Source organism: Pocillopora damicornis, chromosome 1, assembly GCF_964200805.1.
Source record: "Pocillopora damicornis chromosome 1, jaPocDami1.2, whole genome shotgun sequence".
NCBI classification, from domain to species: Eukaryota; Metazoa; Cnidaria; class Anthozoa; order Scleractinia; family Pocilloporidae; genus Pocillopora; species Pocillopora damicornis.
The window spans coordinates 4,136,314-4,161,307 of NC_142670.1; the positions used below are offsets into that span (position 1 = coordinate 4,136,314).

At 38.4% G+C, this 24,994-nt stretch overlaps 4 protein-coding genes, 1 long non-coding RNA gene and 1 pseudogene across 7 annotated transcripts in view; 3 read left to right on the forward strand and 3 right to left on the reverse strand.

The window, feature by feature from the left end:
* Positions 1-24,994, forward strand: part of LOC149051380 (adhesion G protein-coupled receptor E3-like) — a 494,984-nt gene that overhangs the window by 427,887 nt on the left and 42,103 nt on the right. The gene's annotated exons all lie outside the window — the stretch shown is intronic.
* The window catches only part of LOC149051401 (replication factor C subunit 1-like), a 165,723-nt gene that overhangs the window by 128,431 nt on the left and 12,298 nt on the right, over positions 1-24,994 (reverse strand). The window lies entirely within an intron of this gene.
* Positions 1-24,994, reverse strand: part of LOC149051406 (uncharacterized) — a 130,610-nt pseudogene that overhangs the window by 36,688 nt on the left and 68,928 nt on the right. The window lies entirely within an intron of this gene.
* Positions 97-3,021, forward strand: LOC149051411 (adhesion G protein-coupled receptor D1-like). The gene is made up of 9 exons (XM_089184979.1): positions 97-143; positions 437-554; positions 645-748; positions 1,116-1,218; positions 1,327-1,477; positions 1,593-1,674; positions 1,830-1,896; positions 2,466-2,554; positions 2,727-3,021. The coding sequence occupies exons 2-9, from the start codon at positions 531-533 to the stop codon at positions 2,863-2,865; spliced, it is 759 nt and encodes a 252-aa protein (XP_089041105.1). The 5' UTR covers positions 97-143; positions 437-530; the 3' UTR covers positions 2,866-3,021.
* On the forward strand, positions 7,375-15,758 carry LOC149051412 (uncharacterized). The gene is made up of 3 exons (XR_016181028.1): positions 7,375-7,498; positions 11,661-11,784; positions 12,126-15,758. It is a non-coding gene; the product is annotated as an uncharacterized LOC149051412 (long non-coding RNA).
* Positions 18,037-24,915, reverse strand: LOC149051413 (uncharacterized). Its single transcript, XM_089183927.1, has 6 exons — positions 24,849-24,915; positions 24,572-24,637; positions 22,860-23,021; positions 22,556-22,633; positions 21,847-21,914; positions 18,037-21,372 (listed from the first exon to the last, which is right to left on the reverse strand). Exons 1-6 carry the CDS (start codon positions 24,913-24,915, stop codon positions 18,037-18,039), a joined length of 3,777 nt encoding a protein of 1,258 aa, XP_089040053.1.

Below are 24,994 nucleotides of genomic sequence, written 5' to 3' on the forward strand. Positions count from 1 at the left end.
CATCCTAAAGTTCAAAAACCTAAAGGTAACATGAAAATTAGCTGCTATGCGTCGCTTTGATTTATTCTGACGAGATAAAATCTGTTTTCAGGTCTTAACAGCAGAGAAGCGCTGTATGTTTTTAGGAGTGGCCTCAGAAAAAGGTAAAAAAACTACAACATTAATAATTTATTATAATTTTATCAATATGTTTATTCCTTTTTAATTAAATTAGGTATGGAGGAGAAAAAATGAACTTTGTCAGATGTTTTTGCGCAGATGAACACTTTCCTGGAAGCCAACATGTCGTTTTTAGAGAGGTGAAGTCTGCTTAAAATGTTCTCGCAACTATAACTACAATGGAAGAAAATCTTTGGGCAAAATTGTCAGACATCACCTCTTCCCCAAACAATGGATGATTTTTTCAACTTTAATTTTTTTTTTTCATGTGTGACAGCTTTTCAGAGGAAGGTTGTCATGTAATTACATCAAAAAGTAACTCAGAAGAAACAGTTTGCAGTTGCAATCATTTGACGCATTTTGCCGTCTTAATGGACTACGACGGTAGCACAAAGGTAATAAAGTTATTTTTGCCTTTCTTAATAGTTTATGGGCTCAATGAACTAACTCAATGTTGTCCTTTAATTTTTCTTTTCTTTACACAGCTCACGAAGGAGGACGAAACAATTCTGAAAGTTGCCACCTACGTGGGACTGAGCCTTTCCATAATCGGGATACTTTTAACATTAATACTTTATTCCTGCCTCACGTAAGCAATGTACTCGATTAATAATGAGGTAGATTCTTAACTCCCCTCAACTATGCTGGTAAGAAAAGAGATCTCAATGCCAATCTCCATCCAAGCAAGAACAGTCATGTCGGATAATTCATAAACTCAAGCTACATTTCATGCCCCGTCACGAACTTTTGAACAACTGATGGTTTCACTTTTTATGAATTTTTTAGGCTTTAGACATTTTTTTCGTAATATTTTCCTTTTTGTCCTCTCTTGAGCTATTTACTGACTTTCTTCTTTCCTTCGCTGTCAAGATTTAGTTAATTTTTTTGCCATATTTTCCTCTGTGTTGCTGCTTTTGTTTCATTCATTCTTCTTCTTTTTAATATTATTTTACCAGAGATGTTCGTAAACCTCTCTCTCAAATTCGACTGAGTGTTTCTATGTCCCTTGGAGCTGGACAGATCATCTTCCTGGCTGGAATAAACGCCACAGGAAACAAAGTCAGTAGCCTCTCCTTCTATCCATAGAATGAATTTGGTCTTTGCACCGCAAATATCTTATCGAAAGAAGCACGTTAAGAATTATACGAAAACTCGTCCTTTCCACAGGCTGCCTGTGTAACAATAGCAGCTCTGATGCAGTATTTCTTGATGGCCGCTTTCTGTTGGATGCTGATCGAGGGAATTTATTTCTACTTCTTCCTTGTGAAAGTTTACAACATTAACACCAAAATGTACATGTATCACGTCATCTCATGGGGTAAGTTTATTATTTTAAAACATGCACTGTTAACTGTAACCATGCTTTCAGATCGCCAAAGCTGGTGTTGTCATGCAGTAAAATGTTTTGATTTCCTTCCTTTCTTTATGGGTAGGTCTTCCAGTGATCATGGTGGCCATTTCACTTGGCATCGCTGCTGGAAAAGAAGGGTTACAAAGCTATACGAGTGATAAATAGTGAGAAAAAAATTCAAGGGTTTCTTCTTGCTCTTCTCCTTTTAATTTGTTGCATTTAATTCTTTGTTTTGTTTTTGGATATAGTTTGAAATCGGTATCATTTTGTTTTCTGACAATTTGTGTTTCTTTCTTGTGTTTCACTTCCTCGAGTTTAGTTGCTGGCTTTCCTCGACTAACAACCTGATCTGGATATTCGTCGCCTTTGTGGCTTTTATTGAAGTTGTGAGTTAATGATTAGTGTTGGTGACTGTGATTTGTATACCCTGGACTAGTTGCTGCTAAAGAATTTTTCCTCTGCTCTTAATTAAGTACTTAACGAATTAAGTATTTATGATATAACCCGAGACAATATATATCATTTTCTTTTCCCTATTTACTCACAAAAAGCTTTGAACGTAGCCGCTGTTTGCGGGGATGCTGGTCAATTTTAACCTAATTATAGTCTTCAATAGCGAGAAAAACCTGTGGAGACAATGTCCTCACAGGCATAAGATAGCTTCATAAATTCTCCAACTTTTACTACACAGTATGAAAAAAAAACTTCTCCCCCTTCCTTCAACGCAAAAATAACTCATGAAAAAAAAAAAAAAACAATGAAAAATACGAAAGGAGCAGGAAGAGTAGTCCCCCGGTAGTCCCCCTTGGTCCCCCGGTTGGGAGCTCTATTCCCTGCAAATTACTCTTCATCCCACGCTTGTAACCGAATTAATAACTTCCTTGGCAAAGATCCTCCCCTACTTTGGCTATTCGACATCCATATCTAAATAATCACTTTTTTTTGTGTATTTTAGCTCAACATCTTGATACTCTTACGAGTAATAAGGGAAATGACCAATTTGTTGCAACCAACAGGGGCAGACCACCATTTTCAGCAAATACGGTGAGAATCACAGCATAAAACTAAAAAAAATAGTGGAAGACATTGCCATGCCCTCCTGTGGGGCTATATTTGCCTAGCTTTCTCGTTCCTTAATCAGTAAGGCATCAACATATCTAACAATGAAAATTCATTGTCAAAGGAAAGTAAAATAATGTTTATTTCTAACTCCTAGTCTTGGCATCAAAACATGCGCGGTGATGATTCCCCAGCTGGGTGTCACGTGGCTATTCGGTCTCCTTTCGCCTGTACATAAAGCTTTCGCTTACATCTTTACCATACTTAACTCTACTCAGGTCAGTGTTCGATGGTAACTGTAAAAAGACATTAATCTCTATTATTTATTTTACTTTCTGACCAAGTGAGACACCATTAGTGTGGTCAGATTACATTTCTTTGGAATTTTTAAAACAAAGAGGTGTCAACTATGCAAGAGAAGGCAGACTTCTTTTTCAATTATAAGATGTGCAATTTTCCTTCCTCTTGGGAATCTTAATAGATATTTGACTAATTTGTTTGCATATTGTAAAAATTATTGATCTTGAAATCATTTTTATGCTGCAGGGTTTCCTGATTTTTGCTCTACACTGTATGCGAAACACTCAGGTAAGAAAAAACATTGAACTGATTATTAACTTTATATCATCAAGTTTTAGTGTTTCAATAAATATTCGAGTGCTAAGAACCATATTTCGTGTTGCTCGTCTATCTGCAGATCAGAGAGCGATTCAAAAGAATGATGAACATCGTTTTTCCATCTTCTATACAGGACAACTCCACAAGGAAGAGCCCACAGGTCAATCCAAATGAGGTTGGGAATGTATGGGCAATTTAATTGCAGTCATGTGCTGAATTTGAATCGAAATTATACTTGACTTAAATAACTTGATTCAGCCAATCGGAAATAACAACCAAATACTTAGAACAATCACTTAGTTAACAGCAATAAGTCGCTTACGATTGGTCTGAGTTACGATCTGCAGGTAAAAAGAGGCCTGTGTCTCCATTATTGTTTGAGCATTCAACTAGTTGTCTTTGAAACCTATCATTTTTATGATAATAAGTTTATTTTCTAGGCGATCGTATATTTCCAGGCAAGAATCATCGAAATAGACCAATCTATAAATTTAACTTCCTAATGGCTCCGTATGTTGATGACTGCTTTGTTTCACTTACTTAGTTTACAAACTTCTTATCAAACATGTTATTATTTTTAACTATAAGCTATGAATAGTCACTGAAACTATCAGTTTCCAGAAATTTCTAGAATATTTAGTCATGCTGACATGCATACAAAGGAACTTTTCTGCAAAATTTTATTAGGTTACGTAGCTATGGTGTAACGCCACTAAAATGGTTGTTGTAAGCTTCGGGAATTATCTGGAACACTTTGTACAAAAGGACTCAATCGTGCAGCAGTAGCAGTTGTTCTTGTCGGGAGTGACTGATTTTTTCTTCGTATTGTAATGTATTGTAAGTCATGTTCTGTTTAGTAACGTTATGTGAGTAACATTACGCTGTAAGTGACTGTTACTAAGTGACTGTTAGTATAAGTAAGAAATAAGCATCGGTGACTAATCCAATAAGTAGAGTAATGTAATAAGTAGAGTGATGTCGAGTCATGTAAGTAGAGTAATGTAATGTAAGTTTCGTTCTGTACAAATGTTTCTTCAATATATGTTTATTAAATCAAAAAATAAATTAAAAAAATAAAATTGACATTAAAGTTGTTGCTTAATAAACAAATGGATGAATACGCAAATGGTTGAATAAATAAACAGATAATTTGAAAAGAATAGAAAAACCCTTATGATTGGGTTGTTTTTGATCAGTTACATTTGCCAGTTTTTATTCCGCATCGCTAAGATAAGGAGTACCACTTTGAATCGAAAATACATCGAATAATTTGGAATTCAATAGGGGCGACGTAAGCCGGAAATGGCATAAACCTATAATCTCTTGCACAAATTTCATTAAACAGCGATTAAGGAACTTTTACGCAGAGTAGACAATTTAAAGGAAAAAAGCTCAGCGATAGAAATGCGGAATATTTCCAAGGGCGTGGCTTTCAAATATCACTATAACGGAGAGGCTAACATTGAAGAGGAATTTCAACTAGCGAAAGAAGGAGTTGAACATGTAGATGTGCAAACTCAGTTTACAACAGGCTAGACTACGTCATACCTAGTTATAAATCAGCATGGATGAAGAAGTGTACGATTTAGACGGAAGAAGTGATAAAAAAAGGAATATTCTTGAATGTACGAGTACATTTCTCTTTACACCGCCCAAATGCGATATGTCATAAACGTTTCAAGCTTCGATTGACTAACTTTATTGCAGCTAATACTATTGGATATTCCAGAATAAATAATCAATTATTCCGTGAGCACAGAGAGATACTTGAGAGCACAATGTCTGGCCCACAGGGCACATCACTATAACCAAGGAACGTCTCCCACTCAGGCCTTTTGACCCCACCGCTCCTTCTACAATGTTGGAATTCAAACATCTGGAAACAAAAGAGATGGTCTGCATGACGCTTTTGAATGGGAGAGTTGTTTTGTAGGCTGAACACTAAACTATGGCCGTTAGCCTCCGTTGGTTTTCTGATCAATTAACGATCAACTTTACCTAAACTCACATCGAACTCACGATCTAAGAAAACCGAGAAGGAATCCTTTGACTCGGAGTTTGCCGTGCTGTAAAAATAGCAATACATGCTATTAACACATGATTGAGCTAATCCATCAAAGTTGAAGGCCTGCGAAATAATTACACTCACCAACTGAAACGGCAGCATGTCATAGGCGAGACGAATAAATAATAATCATTTCCATTTATACGTACGTACAGATGGCATGCTAGCATTAGCTGCCGATTGATAAAACAGAAGTTGATTGACGACAACTTTCATTTAGCGGAACTAATAAAGAAATAACCATTCTTAACATCGACTATTTTTTAGCTACTTCTTTCTAAAATTGGAATGATAAAAAGTAATTTAATACCGTGAAGTTTTTCGATTGTATTAAGAAAAACAATGCTCCACATCTGTTGCGAGCTGCTCTTTGTCTATTGATCCGTCTATGACGGGGAAAAAAAAAGGAGAAAAATGCCATGAACAAGCTATCAGAGATCATAATTTGCATTAAACTCTAACTCGTACGAAAGAGTTTTATAAGGATGCCGTATATCCGCAACTCTCAAGCGGGGTGAATCAAATATTAGTGTAACGATACCTTTTAACAGCAACCTTTGCATATCGTGGCCATGATAAAGTGGATGATGAATGGAACTGAATCCGGCGAAATTTTCAAAACTCTATTAACATGTTTTGTGCTGGGTAAGTACGACGCTAGTTATTCCTGTTTGTTGTGCGGTAGCCATCAAATTGCGTGATGAGTACAACTAAATCCGAAAAAGAGAGCAAAACTTTTTTTAAAAGTTGTGCGCTAGGTAAGTACCACCTAATTATACCTTGACTTTCCATTTGCGAAACATTTGTATCGATTTTTGAACATCCTGTGAAATTTGGCAAAACAAAACCGAAAAAAAATGTCAGGTGGCGATTATTTGGCACTGTTGATTAAAACAAAACAAATCAGATTCTAGAGATGTCCGTATTAAACTCTTAGTTCATAATCAGAGAAGGATTTCTTATAAATTGGATACCTTAAGGCTTTTACATTCCATATAGCGCAAAGCAATTAAAGATCAACAAGCACAGGCGAGACATTCATGCTGTGGTCATGTTGTTTGCGTCACGGCTGTCTGCACAACAGCTTTGACAGCCATATTTAGGATAACAGGGACGCAATAGCTTAGTTGCTATCGTTTTATACCACTATGACAAGATGTGAAAAGGGAAAAACGTCTCGACTTCAGATAGCTGCTGAACGTTGGACGTGCTTAGACAAGAGATCGAACTTAACCATCAGGGTCCACTTAAAATGGCATTAGGTTAGACAGATGCAAAGTTTAACATTTGATCAGGTATTTGGAAAAAAATGGTCGAATTGGTGTACTTTTTCCTTCTTATCGTAAATTCAAACACTATTAGTAATCATGAATTTCGATAGCTGATTTTCTGAATAAGCTGAGGGGTTAAAGTGACGTGCACTCACAGAAAAATAATTAAGCAACCCTTAAAATTAATTATTTTTTACGTATTAAAATACAGCAATGGAACTCCATACAGCAGATATCGCGGTACCCAAACTGTTAGAGCTTTCAAATTGTCGTTCAGTCATGGACAATTAAAACATACTTCTCTTTCAAATTATTCTTCTTTGTACCCGAAAGCAAACTTTAAACTTATCTCATTGCTCTTCTTTTATAAAAAAAATCTATGGTGGAGGTTCCGCGGTCTGCTGATCCATAGTTTAGTAACAACCGATCGCAAGAATATGGAAAAATCCTCACTAATTTTTGGATACCAACCCCTCAAGATTGAAATCGAGCAGAAGTTTTATTCGAGCGGTCAGACTTGATCAATTCGCTTAATAAAGCATCGTCCGTTTCGAATTGTTGCGAGCTAAAACGAAACATCTTTTTTTTTTAATTTCGCATTTTACACCCTTTTCATTGTTATATAGTTTGGTTGCACTCTGAATAGCCCGTGTAAAAAAGTTTTTCGAAGGACATTCGCGAAATGTTGACATTCAAAGTTGCACATGTGGAAAGTTTTGTTTAGCTGGTCGGTAAATTGTGGAGATGCTACATTTTTTTAAAATTTATCCGTCTGCTCCCTTGGGAAGGTAATAAAGGTCATGGGTAGATGTTAAAGGGCATGTAGCAAATAAAATGCATTAGTACTTGTCTAACTCGAGATCTAATAAACTTTTTCATCGTTTCAAATGTTATTCTTGAGATAATAATCACTTTATTAGCTCATTTTCTCTTCTACAGTCATCCTTCATTTGTTGATGGAAATGCCAGGAACAGGTGAGGCAGTGTAATTCCGTTTTTAACATTCATGCACCATAAAATGAACTGGAGAAAAAGAAGATAATATCTGATTGATTATCATAAATATATGTTATTTGCCGGCTGGGAGGTCCGTATGGTGAAAAACTGTGACCGAGGTCTTGAAAATACTGCCCGAGGCCGTAGGCCGAGGGCAGCATTTTCAAGACCGAGGTCACAGTTTTTCACCATACGGACCGACCCTTAGCCGGTAAATAACATATTTATTGTTTTTAAACTTGACGAAATTCTTTCCGAAAGAACCCGAATGATTTATGGCCGTAAATACGGCAAGATCTTCCATAAACTGAACAATTTTTGAGTGAGTAAATGGTAGTTAAAATAGAGGTGATGCAAATTTAAGAGAGATGCCTCAGCGAAACATTTTCATTTCGGTAACGATAAAGGTGATTTAAAAGGCTTCCAAACAAACTTTGAAACATTATTTTTACAAATATCTGTCACAATCTGACACCTGTCAATTAGAGAGCGCGCAAGAATTAAAAAAAAAGCGTAGGAACATTTGAAAACCAACAGAACTAGTTTGGCAAGGACTGTCACGACAATGTTTTCTTCAAAATCAGTTAATGATCTAACGGAAAGTATTATTCACTCTCATCGACCATTCATTCATGTACGAAGATTTACTTCTGTTCATTAAGTAAACGGCGAGGAAAGTAATTGTGAGTAAATTTAATTTTTTTTATTTGAAGTTGTGAGAGTTTGCTCGTTTGTTTGCTGTAATGGCGTGTTTAACTCTGATCTTTCCTTCACAAAAACTAAATTCGAACGGCACACTCCAACGAGATACAAGGGAATGTAATGCGGCCTTTTCTCAAAAAATTCCTTCAATTTCTGTTGTGCAATTTAAGGTACAAATGTCCAAATTGAACGGAATTGAAGACTCACCAGGAGCGTATATTTGTTGTAGAACTTAAATTAAAACTTCGCTCGCTCTTTCACTATGAACAAATTGCTCGAGAAAATTCAGATATTAAATGAATGAAAGTTCCATCGTTCAGTTTAACTGTAACCAAAAATACCTCACGTTTCAACTTTCTGGGTACTTTTTGTGAACGATTAAAATTAATTGCAGACGGTTTTTAGGCCGCTTGTCAACCAACGTAATGACACTATTGTTTATACAAATTCATTCTGAAACCAATAATTTTCTGTCAACCAAAGTGATTTGATAAAGAGAAAAGAGAGGATTCATAAGTTATTTATCGGCTTGAGGTAGTGACCGACGTGTTTGCTTAAAAAGACTGCCCAGCCGGAAAACGAGGTATGTTTATGAAAAATGACAACGAAAGTTGGGATGTACTCGGCGACTCACGAAAGCGTTACCGTGGCCCGTGGGCAGAGATAGGAAAATACTGACCGGGTAAAGAACCAATCAGATTGCAAGATTCGTTACCGTGCCCTCTAAAAAAACAATAAATATATGTTATTTGCCGGCTGGGAGGTCCGTATGGTGAAAAACTGTGACCGAGGTCTTGAAAATACTGCCCGAGGCCGTAGGCCGAGGGCAGCATTTTCAAGACCGAGGTCACAGTTTTTCACCATACGGACCGACCCTTAGCCGGTAAATAACATATTTATTGTTTTTAAACTTGACTAAATTCTTTCCGAAAGAACCCGAATGATTTATGGACGTAAATACGGCAAGATCTTCCATAAACTGAACAATTTTTGAGTGGGTAAATGGTGGTTAAAATAGAGGTGATGCAAATTTAAGAGAGATGCCTCAGCGAAACATTTTCATTTCCGTAAAGATAAAGGTGATTTAAAAGGCTTCCAAACAAACTTTGAAACATTATTTTTATAAGTATCTGTCACAATCTGACACCTGTCAATTAGAGAGCGCGCAAGAAAAAAAAAAGCGTAGGAACATTTGAAAACAAACAGAACCAGTTTGGCAAGGACTGTCACGACAATGTTTTCTTCAAAATCAGTTAATGATCTTGCGGAAAGTATTATTCACTCTCATCGACCATTCATTCATGTACGAAGATTTACCTCTGTTCATTAAGTAAACGGCGAGGAAAGTAATTGTGAGTAAATTCAATTTTTTTTATTTTGAAGTTGTGAGAGTTTGCTCGTTTGTTTGCTGTAATGGCGTGTTTAACTCTGATCTTTCCTTCACAAAAACTAAATTCGAACGGCACACTCCAACGAGACACAAGGGAATGTAATGCGGCCTTTTCTCAAAAAATTCCTTCAATTTCTGTTGTGCAATTTAAGGTACAAATGTCCAAATTGAACGGAATTGGAAAGACTCACCAGGAACTTAAATTAAAACTTCGCTCGCTCTTTCACTATGAACAAATTGCTCGAGAAAATTCAGATATTAAATGAATGAAAGTTCCATCGTTCAGTTTAACTGTAACCAAATACCTCACGTTTCAACTTTCTGGGTACTTTTTGTGAACGATTAAAATTAATTGCAGACAGTTTTTAGGCCGCTTGTCAACCAACGTAATGACACTATTGTTTATACAAAATTCATTCTGAAGCCAATATTTTTCTGTCAACCAAAGTGATTTGATAGAGAGAAAAGAGAGGATTCATAAGTTATTTATCGGCTTGAGGTAGTGACCGACGTGTTTGCTTAAAAAATACTACCCAGCCGGAAAACGAGGTATATTTATGAAAAATGACAACGAAAGTTGGGATGTACTCGGCGACTCACGAAAGCGTTACCGTGGCCCGTGGGCAGAGATAGGAAAATACTGACCGGGTAAAGAACCAATCAGATTGCAAGATTCGTTACCGTGCCCTCTAAAAAAACAATAATAATTATTCATAGACTTAAAGACTTCATGTTGGGATTACATCGGGTTGTGGTTCAAAACGTAGGTTGAAACGTTTTGTTTCGTGTTGTTCCCGTTGCCGTTGTGATTTTCGTAAACTGCTTGGCTCGTCGTTCTCGTCAGGATGGATCCTGAAACAACAAATCCACTTTCTTCTGTATGTCCCTTTGTTTGTTTGATTGATCGATATCGGTATCTGAACAATTGCCACCTACCCCTCCCCAAACCCAACAACAGTCAACTGATAACAAGTTAGGGTTAATGTTGGGTTAGGGGAGAATAGGAGCGCAATTTCTTAGATACTGACATTGTCCTTGTTTGAAAATGATACAGATGTAATAAAGAAATACGCAATAATTGGGATTTAAAATTTTGAGAGTAAAGGTTGCGTGGTCCTTTAAGCGGGCTATTTAACGGTTTTTTTTCCCAGTGACTTTTATTCTTCTACAGAGTTGTCATGTTTGAGTGAATGTTTACCGTAGATTCATGAAATGACACCTTTATGTTGTTGCCAAAAGTTGAATTTGAAGAGATTCAGATTAGCCGTGCTTACACACACCTTGGGTTTGGGGCCTAAAGGAGGGTAAATGGCTTGGGTTTGGTTAAACTCAGGTTTCTTGTTACACTTAGGGATGCGGTTACACAGTAAAAGACTCCCCCTCCCTCCCCTCAGGGTCAAATATAATAAGATATGAGTTCACTGACCTGACAAATTGGCAGGAAAAGTACAGAGCAACGTGAATGTTACGAATCGGGATCTATGAAGCTAAATTTTAGTGATTTCCCTGCCTTATACGACAGTCCTCCATATATATAACAGTCCAGCTGTTTTTCTTCGTGAAGACACCGAAGAGGGCGCGAAATTAGCCAAGCGCATCGGAGGTCACCTCAAAACACTGCAGGCGATTTCCTGTATTAGCTACATTCTGCTTTATGATTGGTCAAGCCACCTCCGGGAGCAGATAAACCGAACTTTTCAGTTCAGGAACTGTCATGGGAAGTTCTTTGGTTCTTTTTGATGTATCCATGGAAATAACCCTAAGGCAGTTTCGGTCTGAGGAAAGCGGTTACACACAAAAACGTCCTTGCCCGTGGGCAAACACTATTTACCCATGGGTAAAAGGGCTAGTGTAACTACGACTATTGTTTATGATTTAACCATAGTTGAGAAGCAACGCGGTCTTTAAAGGGAAGTAATATTATTTCATGAACCTGCAAATTTAAAGTCATTGTGATTATTAGGTGGGCTCGTAGTTTCGCAATGCTCTTCATACTAATGTGATCTCACCATGAAGCTCTTTGATGTTTTATCTTCTTTTTTTTTCTAGGTTTTGGAACCCTGACAATTTTTCAGTCAACTGTGGCTGCTGCTCCGGCAATCGTTTTCAAATCGAAAGAATTGCTCACCCCAGAATCATAGAAATATTTTAAAGAAAGCGGAACGGCTTTGTCGTAAGTTTTACCGATGTATTTGTTGTATCGATTTGAATCTTAAAAATGAAAGTCAAATGACTGCATCACATTGTTGACGTATGGTTATTGTGATCATTGTGGGCGTACTGCATCAAAGGCGGGAAAACGCGAATGACCAAATCACAATTCGTTCAAGCTTTGAATCTGATTGGTTAGGAAGGTGGCGCAAGCTTTCTGGACCAATCACACGGCGAAGTTAAGAAAAACCAAAGCAACCATTGATTACTTTCGACACTCAATTGAAAAATGCTCTGTTACATGTACAATGCAACTGAAGAAGATATATACAGATATATACAATTACATATTTTTTCGATCAGGATCCCGTGGCTGAGCTGCTTTCGAATAATCGTTAGACCTCAAGGCTTTTCGAAAGACGCAATCTAGTACTCATGGAATGTTGTTTCGGAAGACCCAATTTGGCTTTGGCTATCTTTCTGATGTTGTTCCAGTTGTTCCTAACACATATCGTCTTCCGTAACTCGACTTATCAGAACAATACTGCTACAATTGATAACAGGTATTATTATACATCAGTCTGAACTGAATCTCTTGTTGTGTGATACGCACGCCCTGAAAAACTGATCTACTCATGACAAGCATGTGTAGACATTTATGACTAGTACTAGGCCTGACAGAGTGCATTCCAATTCTGTCCGTAATTCATCAAGTGATTGACAAAATTATAACAGCACGCATATAACGCGTATAGTCACATAGGCATGTTGCGCTAAATGGCCAGTTGCAAGCATAACGTGAACTGTACACTGTCTCATTAGAGCACTAATCAAAACTATAGGAAAGTTCTCGAAAGTGATTAGTTATCACTAGTTGCACGCGTCATGTTTGTAACTGAACAGAACGCAGGAAACGGTAGTGGCTCGGTAGCGATTCGCAATAGTTTTACGTCTAATTTTTCGAGAGGGTTGCACGGGATTTACGGAGTTGTCGTTGTGCTGACTAAAGCATAACCTATGGGATCCTGGACAACCTTCGACTTTCACTTCAAAGTTTCTTCATTTTCTTCTCAGCTTTTGTCGCATACCTTGGTTTTGTGACTGTGCTAGTTACCCACAGACATCCCGTGATGCTAGTGTTCTGTCAGTTGCTTGTAAACTGCCTCCAGAATCATGACTCGGCTGGGATGATTTTGATTGGCTCGATTGATAAACGGACTGATGAGTGTGCGCACGAATGGGCGGACAGACGAATGGGCAACTGTAGCTTGGAGACAATTGGCACGTTTGTTTCCCTAATAAGATCAAAACACAGCGCTGTTTATGCACTGGCAACCGGCACTCAGCAACCAATCAGAACACGAGAAATTAACTTTTCACGGAGGGCAAGAAATACATAATTTTCTTTTGACAAGAGTCGTTATTAATGTGAAATCATGGAAAATTTGGCAGAAAATGTACCCCGTTTCCCAAATCAGATTTGATAAAAAATGGGTAATATGGAGAAGAAACTTACGATGCGAGCAATGTTCGGTTGGTTACTATTCATTTCATGTCCATTCTGTGGTCACGCGGGAATATTGAAAGTTAGCCTTTCTTTTTTGTCATTTTGCACAGTTTTTTGAGCAACTGAAACGTATCTCACCGACAGTTATTTTTCAAGCCGACCTTTAAAAAAGTGATTGCATTCTGGGTGATATAGAACAGTTTTAAGGCTTTTCATGAGGAGAAAAAGAAACATCCCTACGTGTGTAACCTTCTTTTCACCTTGAGTCTGAAGTACTCAAGTATTCCGTTCTTAACGTTAAAATTAGTTTTCAAGTACCGTGTTTTAAGGCATCTATTTTGTCGCCTGATCTCCGACAGAGCCTGTATATTGTAGGTTTGGCATCGAGGCAGGACGCTCTGAAGCTTTGTAATATTTGTTTTAAATGACTTTTCTTTACCATTCCAAAACAATAGTGAAGGAAGAAAAGACATTTTGTGTCCCTTCTTACTCAAAGTACGAAAGAAATTTCTTTCTTTTGGCCTATTTTCTCCACTACTATGATTCCTTTGTTGTCATGAACTAATTTTTTGAAGGATAATTAACTTGAAATAATCGACAAAGTCCCTCCAGATCTCGTCCAAACCTCTCAAACGCAGCTTATATTACCGTTCCTCTCTCTTTGTCTTTCAGGCTTTCGTCGGGAGCCCCGTCAGCCGCGCATGTCTCAAAAGGCTGTCAACCGCTGGTTCCTGACCGTGACTCTCCTACGCAACCCATCTTTTATCAAGTACCGCCGCCAAGGCCGCCATTTTACGGCATCTGTTGTGACTCTTGGAAGCGTCACCTTTGACGTTCTAGTGTAAAACTTTGAGACTAACTCAGAAGGAAGAACACTGTTCTTTCTTTATGGTTCACTTTTCCGGAGATCTGCTATAGCTTGGGGTAAAGGTCTCCCTCGTTTGTTACCACAGTATAATACAGTCTGTATCTGGATGTTATTGTTGTTGTTTTTGTTTTTTTGTATTTTAAATTTTTTTTGAGTCAAAATGTTACTCCCCTAATGAAAGCTACTCTAAATTCTGGGCTAAACTTTATTAAACACGTAGATTGTGGTAGAGAAATGAGCAAGGAAGCACACAAAGTACTTATTGAAAAACAATTTAAAATTGTGGATTTTTATTGCTGGCTTCGGAAATGGGAATTATATTATCTGGCAAACATGGAGAGGCAAACGGTAACATTTGCAATTTAAGATGAGTTTTTTTGTAAATCTATTTCTCTGTAAACGATAATGGATTCTAAATATTGATTAATTTTCTTTGGCAGATTTGAATTTGATAGGTTTTTTTTTTTAAAGATAATGTATCAGGTACTGGAAAGTAATATTTACAAAAAGAGCAAGCAGTTTACGTTAGGCTAAACGCCAAGTATATAGGAAGGGGAAAAAAGAGAAAAATAACAAATAAATATTGCGGTTTGCTCAGGCGCTTTAAGCGGAAGTTTTGGTTTATTTATTTATTATTTTTGTTGTTGTTTTTTCCTTTAACTATTATGAAAGTAAGAAAAGTAGAAATTGTCGCACGATACCAAATAATGTTGTGAATTAATGAGGTCCGTGAGTAGGGGAAAGACTTGGGAAGGAAGGTGTGGGTTTGGAACTGAGGAGCAAGGAACCAGCGGCAAGAAAGAATACGTAGTTGACAGACAGCTGTGTGCATTAACCATACGAGTGTTTTGGCGAAGGCCGATTTCTTTCACACGTGCGAATATATTCATATACAATTAGCGAACTCCAACATCGTGAAGACCTCTGATCTTTTTCGGAAAGAAGATTTAGCAGAAGTAGAAAGTGAGGTGGGAGTGAAATATTGAATTCGTGGGACTACTGGCGAAACAGGATTTCATTCAATTTTGTTCGCTAGTTTTTATCCGGGCGAGTATCCCAGTGGCACCCTGGTAGAAATCTCCTCATTGGCATCCCGAGAGAGATCCCAACAAGTGTCCCGTGGGAATCTTGGCGGAACTAGCAAAAATACCGACCTATACTTCAGAGGGTAATGACATCAGGGAACTCATCTTTTTGTCTTTTAACAAACCATTTCATTATTTCATACGAAGACGGTACAATCGAGCAACCGTTTTAAGCCCGTAAGTGATTGTTATCACCATTTAATACAGGTTAACAACAAAAGACAAGAAAACAACATTTTAAACCATAATTCATCATTTTAATGTTAAGTTTATTTTAAAAAATTGCTCAAAAATGTATCGAATAACTTTAACAAAATGATGATGCAGCGTAAAAACAGAACAATAGATTAGAATTCTAACAGTTAGACCTCTTGGTAATTACCCAGCAAATGATTTGCGAAATTTTCTTGCATAATATTTGTCAGATACAGTAGTCCTAAGAAAAAAGATAATCTGCAATGCGTTGAGGACATTCTAACTCTAAATACTAACATTTATTTTAGGAGACAAACATGGAATAAATTTTACTTCAGAGACAATTCTTCGTTTTATTCGAGTGGTTCCGCCCTAAGTGACCGTTCCGCACAACCCGAACAGGCCGATGGGACTGAGTCAAGGATGACCACAACCGCTTAATAGAGACCACCGCTGAAAAGCGGTGAAAGTGACAGTGCTTAACAGGAAAAAAAAATTCGCGAATTTAACAGTCAACCGCTTAATACAGGTTCGACTATTCATTCCGAATTAGCCAACCAGCCGACGTGAAGAGCTCTATTCACCAATGTGGTATATACTAAAAAACCGCTACGTGTGTAAATGTTTCTTTTCAAGCTAGAGTTGGAAAGTCGATTCCCAGGTTGATACACGCGCAGGCGATAAACACCAAACCAACAGCCCACGCAAAAAGCACTATTCACCTGTGTGTTATATTCTCAAAACTGCTGTAAGATGGGTAGATGGAGTAGGGCTATGGAGCACGAAGAGAACGTCTAAGCAGACGAAAGAAGCCTATTAAGACCAGCAATTCAGGAAAATTCTTATCTTTACCTTCTAAAATCGTCACTCTAAGATTCTTGTGAACCCCACCTGTGATGCTACCCTTGAAAACACGTAGCTATTCACACTCCCAGCCCGGATGGATAAAATCTGAAAATATCGAAGTTTATATCTCATTTAATAACTCTATCCAAGGAAATGGGAAGAGGTCGAGCGAATAAGACATAGTTGCGCTCTCTACTCCAAACGAAAAGATGTGACAAAACATCATATCTGTCACATAACGTACTAAAGTGCGTCGCGTGACATCCTGAGAAACGCTTGCCAGTGATTGATATTAGCAGTTATAGAGTCAGAAAATATCGAAGTTTATCTCTCATTCAATAAACCTTTTCAAAGAAACGGGCAAAAGTTATTAAGCGAACACTACTTCAAATGACAAGAAATGGCTTATGCAAGTTGATGCAGAAATTTTCTTCCCTTTGTTATTGATTTTCTCTTCCATTTTAAAAAAATACTGAGCGACTTGTTTCATTGTTTGACATTTAAATGTTAGTTTATTGTACTTAGATAATAGGTAAACAATCTAATCGGAGAAACTAAATAAAATCATTTGGTTCCACCTTTCCAGCTCATTCTGAGCTTCCTTCAATGCTTTGTAAGCCAGTAACTAAAATTATAAAATGAAACTTCTCGTTTTGCCTTTGGGCGACTAGATTAAACAATATACTTAAAATGCATCGTTTTGCTTGTAAAAAATAACACAATTTATCCCATTCAAAATTAAAGGAGAAATCTCAGAAAATTAACTAATACCAAGACTAAATCCTAGCCATTACGGCCAAAATCTTTCATTTTAAGCCCAGATAAACCAAATTCTGATGGGCAGAAACTAACTTTAAGTACCAATGACTGAGTATAAATCCTCGAAAAGTTCATCACAATTTCCATCTCACATAGACAAAGATAATCGAGCAATCGAACAACTGATTATTCTCCAATTCCTATGGAAATTACCTACACACGCACATAGCTGTAATAGCTTCATATCACTCACGAGACTAAACCGATTGAGAAAAAGTCTGTAAAAAACTCTGGAAAACGTTTTCAAGACGTTTCAACTTCGACGTAAATGTAACGCCCAAATCCTCTCAGTAGAAAATACTTACATTAAAAATAACTTCTCACATACCTAGTCATGATAATTTTAAGACATCATATGAAAAAAAACAAACAGTAGTTTGAGAAGGATATCAAAGATGAAGCTCGTAAAAGCAGTTCAGACAAGCAAAAAGGCAACTTTTGAATCAATGGAAATCTGTTCTCTTGTTAAACTTGACTTTGGACGTCTTTTGGTTCTTCCTGCTTTGGTGAAAAGGATACTCTTGACAAAGGTCTCATCGGTAGCTTACAGGTTTCTGGTTCAAATATCAGCATTCGTAGGTATCCGAAAACTCCTTGGGATTCTAATGCTCACTGCCTTAACTGAAACATAAAAGAATCTAAGTTTAGGGAGGATAGTTGAGTTTCCATGTAATATTTCTCAGCACATGAAACGATACATTGCACAACAGGATTGCTTTAAAAGAAATTTGTTATTTTACTCCTATCATGCTTCCAAAAAAGATTGTTATAATCGTAAACGTGTCCACTTGATTGTACTGCATCTCAGTTTGCAGAGAGAAAAATAGATTCGTAACCCAACTGAAAGGAAACTAACACGCAAGTATCACTGCTCGTATATGAGCAAAGATTATGATTTAATGTAACTTTGTATTGAATAGAATATATCAACAGAATTATTACTTGTTCCACCTTTTAAATCTCCTTGAAATCCAGGTTGACGTCGTCACCAATAAGTACAAATGGTGCCCAGTGCCAAACCTCCTTAAACTTTCCAATTTCTCTCATACACTTCATGGCCTGATTGAGAGCTTCACTGGCCTTCTTGCCTTTGGCAAGTGCATCGTAGAAGAAACTCATGAACTCCAGGGTTCCCTCGTCGCCAATCGCCCACAAGGTTACCACAGCAGATCTGGCACCGGCACCCAAAAGTGCACGCGCCATTCCGACCACACCCTCGGCCATGACCTCCCCACGAGCAGTGTGACAGCAGCTAAGTACAACCAGACGTGCTCGCAACCCAGCTTCTATCACATCTTTCATCGTCAGTAGATAGTCTTTCTCTTGCGGCTGAGGGTTTTCTCTTGTGACGTTTGGTGCCAGGATAACTTCTCCAGTTTCCATTTTGCCGTGCGCTGCTATGTGAACTAAGGCCACTGATGATATTCGTTTTAACACTTCATCTTTTGTTGCCATTTCTCCAGTGAGAGGGGAGACATTGAGGATACGTCCGATCATTTCCACTTCTTTCCTTGCTCCTGGAAGTTGCACCAAAAGTGTTTCCTCATAGATGAGATGTTTGAAACATGGGTCGCCGACAAGCAATGCACCAGTCTTTACGTGAAAGTCAGCTGGACAATCATGAATTAGTTGCAAGGTCGTCAGAGAGGGAAGCACACGAATTCTGAAAGAATCACTTAGATATAATGAGTTGGAGTCTTGCAACGCTGCATAAGGTACAAGGCAAAATGGCCCCTCAGGAACGAATGTGATCTCGTCGTTGCCTTCGATCAGGTCAGCAATAGGAGTAACGATGATGTCATGCAGCTTCTTTAAAGCACTCGATTGGGAGTGTCTCAAATCAACTCGCATCACATCATTGACCACTTCCTCTTTTGGCGGCGAGTCAAGCGGAGGATTTTCGATTGCAACAGTATCTCTTGCACTGATCTCCTTAAGAGCAGATTTGTTCAGTAGCTTGATGAAACATTTCAATTCATCCTCAAACTTATAGTCGTTGACGTGTACCTGTCTCATCTGGATGTTATCTTCACTGAGGCAAACCCAGAAGTAAACGCATGGTCCATTAATAGCTATGAAAGCTGTGCTCAGTGAAACCCACCTCAGAGAAATGCGGTATGTGCTAGGCACTAAAGAATCTCCAGGCTGATATCTTGTGACCATAAGATCTCTCAGAGCTTGAGCACGTCCTTTCTCTGTGGCAAGAAGAGCCTTCGCAACTTGACTTCGTTTGAGATTTATACGCCACACCCCTTTGTATGCTACTTGGTGCTGATTACGATAACAAATCTTCCACTGATCGTTGAGTTGAAGACTGGCCCTGATATCATCATACAATTCTACACTCGAATAATAACAGTCAAAGGCTCTCATAAGATTTCCTTGGCATTCAAAACTGCTTCCAAGGGAACAGAGTGAGCACGCCTCTACGGTCTTATCTCCCACTTCTTTAGCAATTTGTAGAGTACGTTGATGATACCTGATGGCTGTTTTGAAATCTCCAAGAATATTATAAGCGTTGCCGAGATTGCCATAACCTCTTCCCTCTCCAGCCTTGTCTCCCACTTCTTTAGCAATTTCTAGATCACGTTGATGGTACTCCATTGATGTTTTGAACTGTCGTAGACCTTGATAAGCGTTGCCGAGACTGCCATAATTTCTTCCCTCTCCAACCCTATCTCCTACTTCTTTAGCAATTTCTAGACTATATTGATGGTACTCGATGGCTGTTTTAAACTTTCTTAGACTGCAATAATCGTTGCCGAGTCTGCCATAACTTCCTCCCTCTCCAGCCCTATCTCCCACTTCTTTAGCAATTTCTAGATCACGTTGATGGTACTGGATAGCTGTTTTGAAGTCTCCTAGACTGTGATAAGCGTTGCCGAGATTGGCATAACTGCTTCCCTCTCCGGCCTTGTCTCCCACTTCTTCAGCAATTTCTAGATGACGTTGATAGTACTTGATGGCTGTTTTGAACTCTCCTAGACTGTGATAAGCGTTGCCGAGATTGGCATAACTTTTTCCCTCTCCGGCCTTGTCTCCCACTTCTTTAGCAATTTCTAGATGACGTTGATGGTACTTGATGGCTGTTTTGAACTCTCCTAGACTGCGATAAGCGTTGCCGAGATTGCAATAACTTTTTCCCTCTCCGGCCTTGTCTCCCACTTCTTTAGCAATTTCTAGATGACGTTGATGGTACTTGATGGCTTTTTTGAACTCTCCTAGACTGCCATAAGCGATGCCGAGATTGCCGTAGCTTGCTCCCTCTCCGGCCTTGTCTCCCACTTCTTTAGCAATTTCTAGATGACGTTGATGGTACTTGATGGCTGTTTTGAACTCTCCTAGACGTCGATAAGCGTTGCCGAGATTGGCATAACTTGCTCCCTCTCCGGCCTTGTCTCCCACTTCTTTAGCAATTTCTAGATGACGTTGATGGTACTTAATGGCTGTTTTGAACTCTCCTAGACTGTCATAAGCGTTGCCGAGATTGCCATAACTTCCTCCCTCTCCGGCCTTGTCTCCCACTTCTTTAGCAATTTCTAGACATTGTTGATGGTACTTGATGGCTGTTTTGAACTCTCCTAGTATGTGATAAGCGTTGCCGAGATTGCCATAACTTGCTCCCTCTCCGACCTTGTCTCCCACTTCTTTAGCAATTTCTAGATGACGTTGATGATACTTGATGGCTGTTTTGAACTCTCCTAGACTGTGGTAAGCGTTGCCGAGATTGCCATAACTTGCTCCCTCTCCGGCCTTGTCTCCCACTTTTTTAGCAATTTCTAGATGACGTTGATGGTACTTGATGGCTGTTTTGAACTCTCCTAGACTGCGATAAGCGTTGCCGAGATTGCTATAACTTCTTCCCTCTCCGGCCTTGTCTCCCACTTCTTTAGCAATTTCTAGATGACGTTGATGGTACTTGATGGCTGTTTTGAACTCTCCTAGACTGCGATAAGCGATGCCGAGATTGCTATAACTTCTTCCCTCTCCGGCCTTGTCTCCCACTTCTTTAGCAATTTCTAGATCACGTTGATGGTACTTGATGGCTGTTTTGAACTCTCCTAGTCCTTGATAAGCGTTGCCGAGATTGGCATCACTTCTTCCCTCTCCGGCCTTGTCTCCTACTTCTTGAGCAATTTCTAAACATTGTTGATGGTACTCGATTGCTGTGTTGAACTGCCCAACATTATGGTAAGTACATCCGAGACTGGCATAAGTGTTTGCTTTGACTTTTAGTTCAGCATTCGATTTCCTTATTAATTGAAGCAGAAGTTCGTGATTGTTTTCAATCTTAAAACGTGTCAAGGGTAGCTAAATCATGGGTGGATTTGCGAAAATGCAATGGAAATGTGTGTTTTAATAATAATGAGGGTATTGGATAAACTAAAATTGGAATGAAAATTCGATCGTGGATTTCTTGAAGAGATTTGATTTCAAGTTATTCGAGATTGTTAATTAGCTCTGAAGGGCATTTATTAGTTTAAGTTCGGTCGTCATGGTGATGCTCGTCTCAAGACAAAAATGAGGGGCATTTCACAGAAACTCTGGATTAGTTCATATGGCCTCTTCTTTTAAGTAAAGTTTAGTGGAATAATCGAAAGAACCCGTTGATAATATTTCAGCTTCTTTAAACTGCTCAGTGCAGTATAAGAGAACATCGCTTGCATTATGTGTAGAAGAATCTGCCTGGAACGTATTGATTTTTCTTGAAATATTATTCGCATTTTATCTCGTATCACGTTTGAAACATTCGTTAAAGGATACTGCCAATCCCATATGCGACCAGCTCCTTGCTTCTTTATACCAGCAAAGTTCGACACAAGCTCTGGCTCCTGAAAAGGAGAGAATAATTGGTGGTGCAAGTTAATTTATCCCTGTTAAGGTATAAACGTATTGATAAAATGGACTTAATTTCCCAGTTAGCTGGGAACAAAAATTGTGATAATGAAGGAAATTTGAACTTGTAGAAGAACTGAAAATGAACAATAGGGAGCTAGTGCAAAGCGGCTACCAATTAAGCTTCAATTGATGATGATAACGATGAATTTATCTCGCGCATTCTTCACTTCAATATGCACTTTAGCGCTTTTCAGCACTTCTCGGGAGTTTTCGGGCAGACTAAATTGAGCAGTTAACTTTTGAAAGGGAATTTTTCAGGTGCCTCCTGCCCGGGTTCGTCCCCTGTTATGAGTGACTGAGAAGATGCAGGAAACGGGGCTTACGGGTTTCCACCCATATCCGGGACAAGAATATTAAACCATTTGCAGATGTCACAGCTGTACAACGTGAACTAACCAGGCAGCGGTATTTGAGAGTTTATTGACGTTTTCTTATGCTTTTTACCCACATCACAGACGTTGACACACCAGATACAATTGACACTTGGAGTGCAGCTACCTGCCACAAACCACACAATCCTCTTTTGACGAAATCAAAGAATAGAATGTTGATGGCTTATGTCTGAAAAACCCACCTTTCTTAATAGCCTTGATTAAAGTGGGTTCCAATTGAACGGCAACTGTTGCATCATCGAGACATTCCACATAGTTTGCTATGAGATTCCGAAAAGAAGGTTTAAAAAAGTGGTAATCACACGCAATTGCAACAAAGAAGTCTTAAAAATTACAATTAATTTTCATCCGCTACAGGGCGATTTGTGTTTTTACGCTACTTTTCTGCAGTTGCTCAATTTTTTTCTTTTCTTGATGCAGATTGTGTATTCCGTTATCTTGTAACGCTGCACGACAGATTTATATGTTTACATGTGAAATTCTTACCCAAACGGAAATGAGCTGTTGCCCTGTTGCTATAAAGCTTGGCGTTAAGCCGTATATCTTTGCAGTTCACTTGGAGTCCTTCCGTGTAGGAGTTTATCGCCTTATTAGCTTCTCCTTGTCTGTATTCTTTGTTACCTTCCTCGAGACATACTTTCGCTATCCCTGAGAGCACACAGTTTTGGTGTTAATGATATAGTAATGAGTGATACGACTTCATACTACAACTTTATACTTCCAAACGAACTTTTAGGTTAAAGGAGCGTAGAGCTACGAAAAACAAAAGATCAGAATAGTTTAATATCTGTAAATTTTGTTTGTGTGCAAGCTGTCGAGAGTCTGGGCTGTAGCTTGGCTATTACCACTTCAAGTTTATCGGTTTACATTTAGGTCGAGAGGCTTTCACAAACCCCTTTTACACCTGGCTTAAGTTTTTCAAAATATCACAAGTTTCACCAGGAGATCCTATTTCAACTCAATTTCTTTTACAATCGCCCTTCAGGAGAGTTTATCTGTGCAATTTGTTTGCGTTCAAATATGCAAGCTATTTGGAGTTTTAGCTGTAGCTTCGGTTATAACCAGATCAAGTCTGTTCGGTTTACACTTAAGTCGAGAGGGTTTCCAAAGTTCCTTTTACACCTGCGTTACACGTTCCAAAATATCAAGTTAAAATATAAAATCCCATGAGTTACTGAGAAAAAATGCAGAAAGCAAAGCAAAGCCAGGAGCGAAAAAGGTTAAAATTTTTTAATGTTCTGATAACAAAAGAAACATCGTGCTGAGAGTGACAAGAGTTCGTGGTTTGCCCATCCTTCAGAAAAGAGCGCCGGAAAACATGTCTTTTGTTTTTGCTGTTTTTTGATTGGGAAAGTACCACTTTCCCACGAAGTGCCATTTTGCCTGTTATAAAAGTCAGGGGTTCTACATTTTCTTGGCTGGTGGTTTACAGCGTGGGCTTGGTATTGACATAACTGTTTAAAGAGGCGTGAAATATTTAGAAGACCAAAACAGGCCATACGGCCGAGACAAAATGCCTCCTCTTCTCTGTAGAATTCTCAAATTGCGTAAAATTTCTGCCAAACATGTATTGAACAGTAAAGGACAGGAAGGTGTTAGCGCAAATACTTTCCTTTTGGCGGCCTCAAAAAGTTACCCTTTGCAAATTTTTCAAAACTCGACTTTGACAGGTCTACGGGTACCAACAGCTCCCTCTTACCGAAAGCGGTGACTTTTACACAAAAAATGACAAAATTTAGAATAATTTCAAGTGCAAAAAGGATAATACTTTTTCTGCTCAAATATCGTTCATTTTAGGTGTAAATTTTAGATAAATAGTTAATCTCCAAAACATTGTGCGTTGATTTACAAATAAGCACTTCTAAAACTCAGAATTCTGAGTTTTACGAAGCCTAGTAGGCCAATTTTGGCCCATTCTTTAACTTAAGGCTCTTCAAAGCTAAGTCGCCTTCAAATTTGTCGCTTTATTGCTTAGAATAATTAATGATGTCTATGCATTTTACCTGATCGGATCGAGCAGTAAATTGTTTTTTTCCTTTGGTTTTTCATTTTACTGGTAAAAGAGTCAGAATTTGAAGAAACAATCGTTTGCTGTTTCAAAAACTTATTCACAGAACATAAGCAAATTTTGATGTAAATGTGACAAAAAGTTTACTGGGGCGTCTTTTAAACAATCTTATTTCACATGGTTTTCTCACCTCTTAGAGGGTCATTATCTACATCCAGTTCAGCGTCACTTGACGTAACTTGACTTTCTTCTGTCGCTGAAATTACCGAGAAGATATTTCAACTTTGCTAGTGATCACAACTATGTGCAATTACAACTAGCGTTCTAATACTGGCGTATTTAGTGGATTCCTTAAAACCTTCGAGTCGAATTGATCCAAAAAATTGTGCACCAGAATTAAGATATACTTAATTAACAAACAGTACAAAATCACCACAACGAAGTCTTTCCCTGTTGCTTTTTCTTACCTGTGGCTGGAAACTCATTTTTCACCTCCAGTTCTTCTCCCGTTGTTGGGAGGTTGCTTTCTGCCATAGCTAGAAATAAAATTGAATCGATTGTACTGCACTACATTGTTTAAAATCAAAAGAGGAGACTCAGATGAAAGTAACCC

What these genes read in the sequence shown, in the direction of transcription:
- LOC149051411 (XM_089184979.1), top strand. Translation starts at nt 531, where the DNA reads ATGGACTACGACGGTAGCACAAAG. An exon ending in ACTACGACGGTAGCACAAAG is followed by an intron (nt 555 to 644) that starts GTAATAAAGTTA and finishes TTCTTTACACAG; the next exon opens with CTCACGAAGGAGGACGAAAC. An exon ending in AGCTATACGAGTGATAAATA is followed by an intron (nt 1,675 to 1,829) that starts GTGAGAAAAAAA and finishes CCTCGAGTTTAG; the next exon opens with TTGCTGGCTTTCCTCGACTA.
- LOC149051413 (XM_089183927.1), bottom strand. Translation starts at nt 24,915, where the DNA reads ATGGCAGAAAGCAACCTCCCAACAACGGGAGAAGAACTGGAGGTGAAA. An exon ending in AAATGAGTTTCCAGCCACAG is followed by an intron (nt 24,638 to 24,848) that starts GTAAGAAAAAGC and finishes CGGTAATTTCAG; the next exon opens with CGACAGAAGAAAGTCAAGTT. An exon ending in AGATAATGACCCTCTAAGAG is followed by an intron (nt 23,022 to 24,571) that starts GTGAGAAAACCA and finishes GTGTGCTCTCAG; the next exon opens with GGATAGCGAAAGTATGTCTC.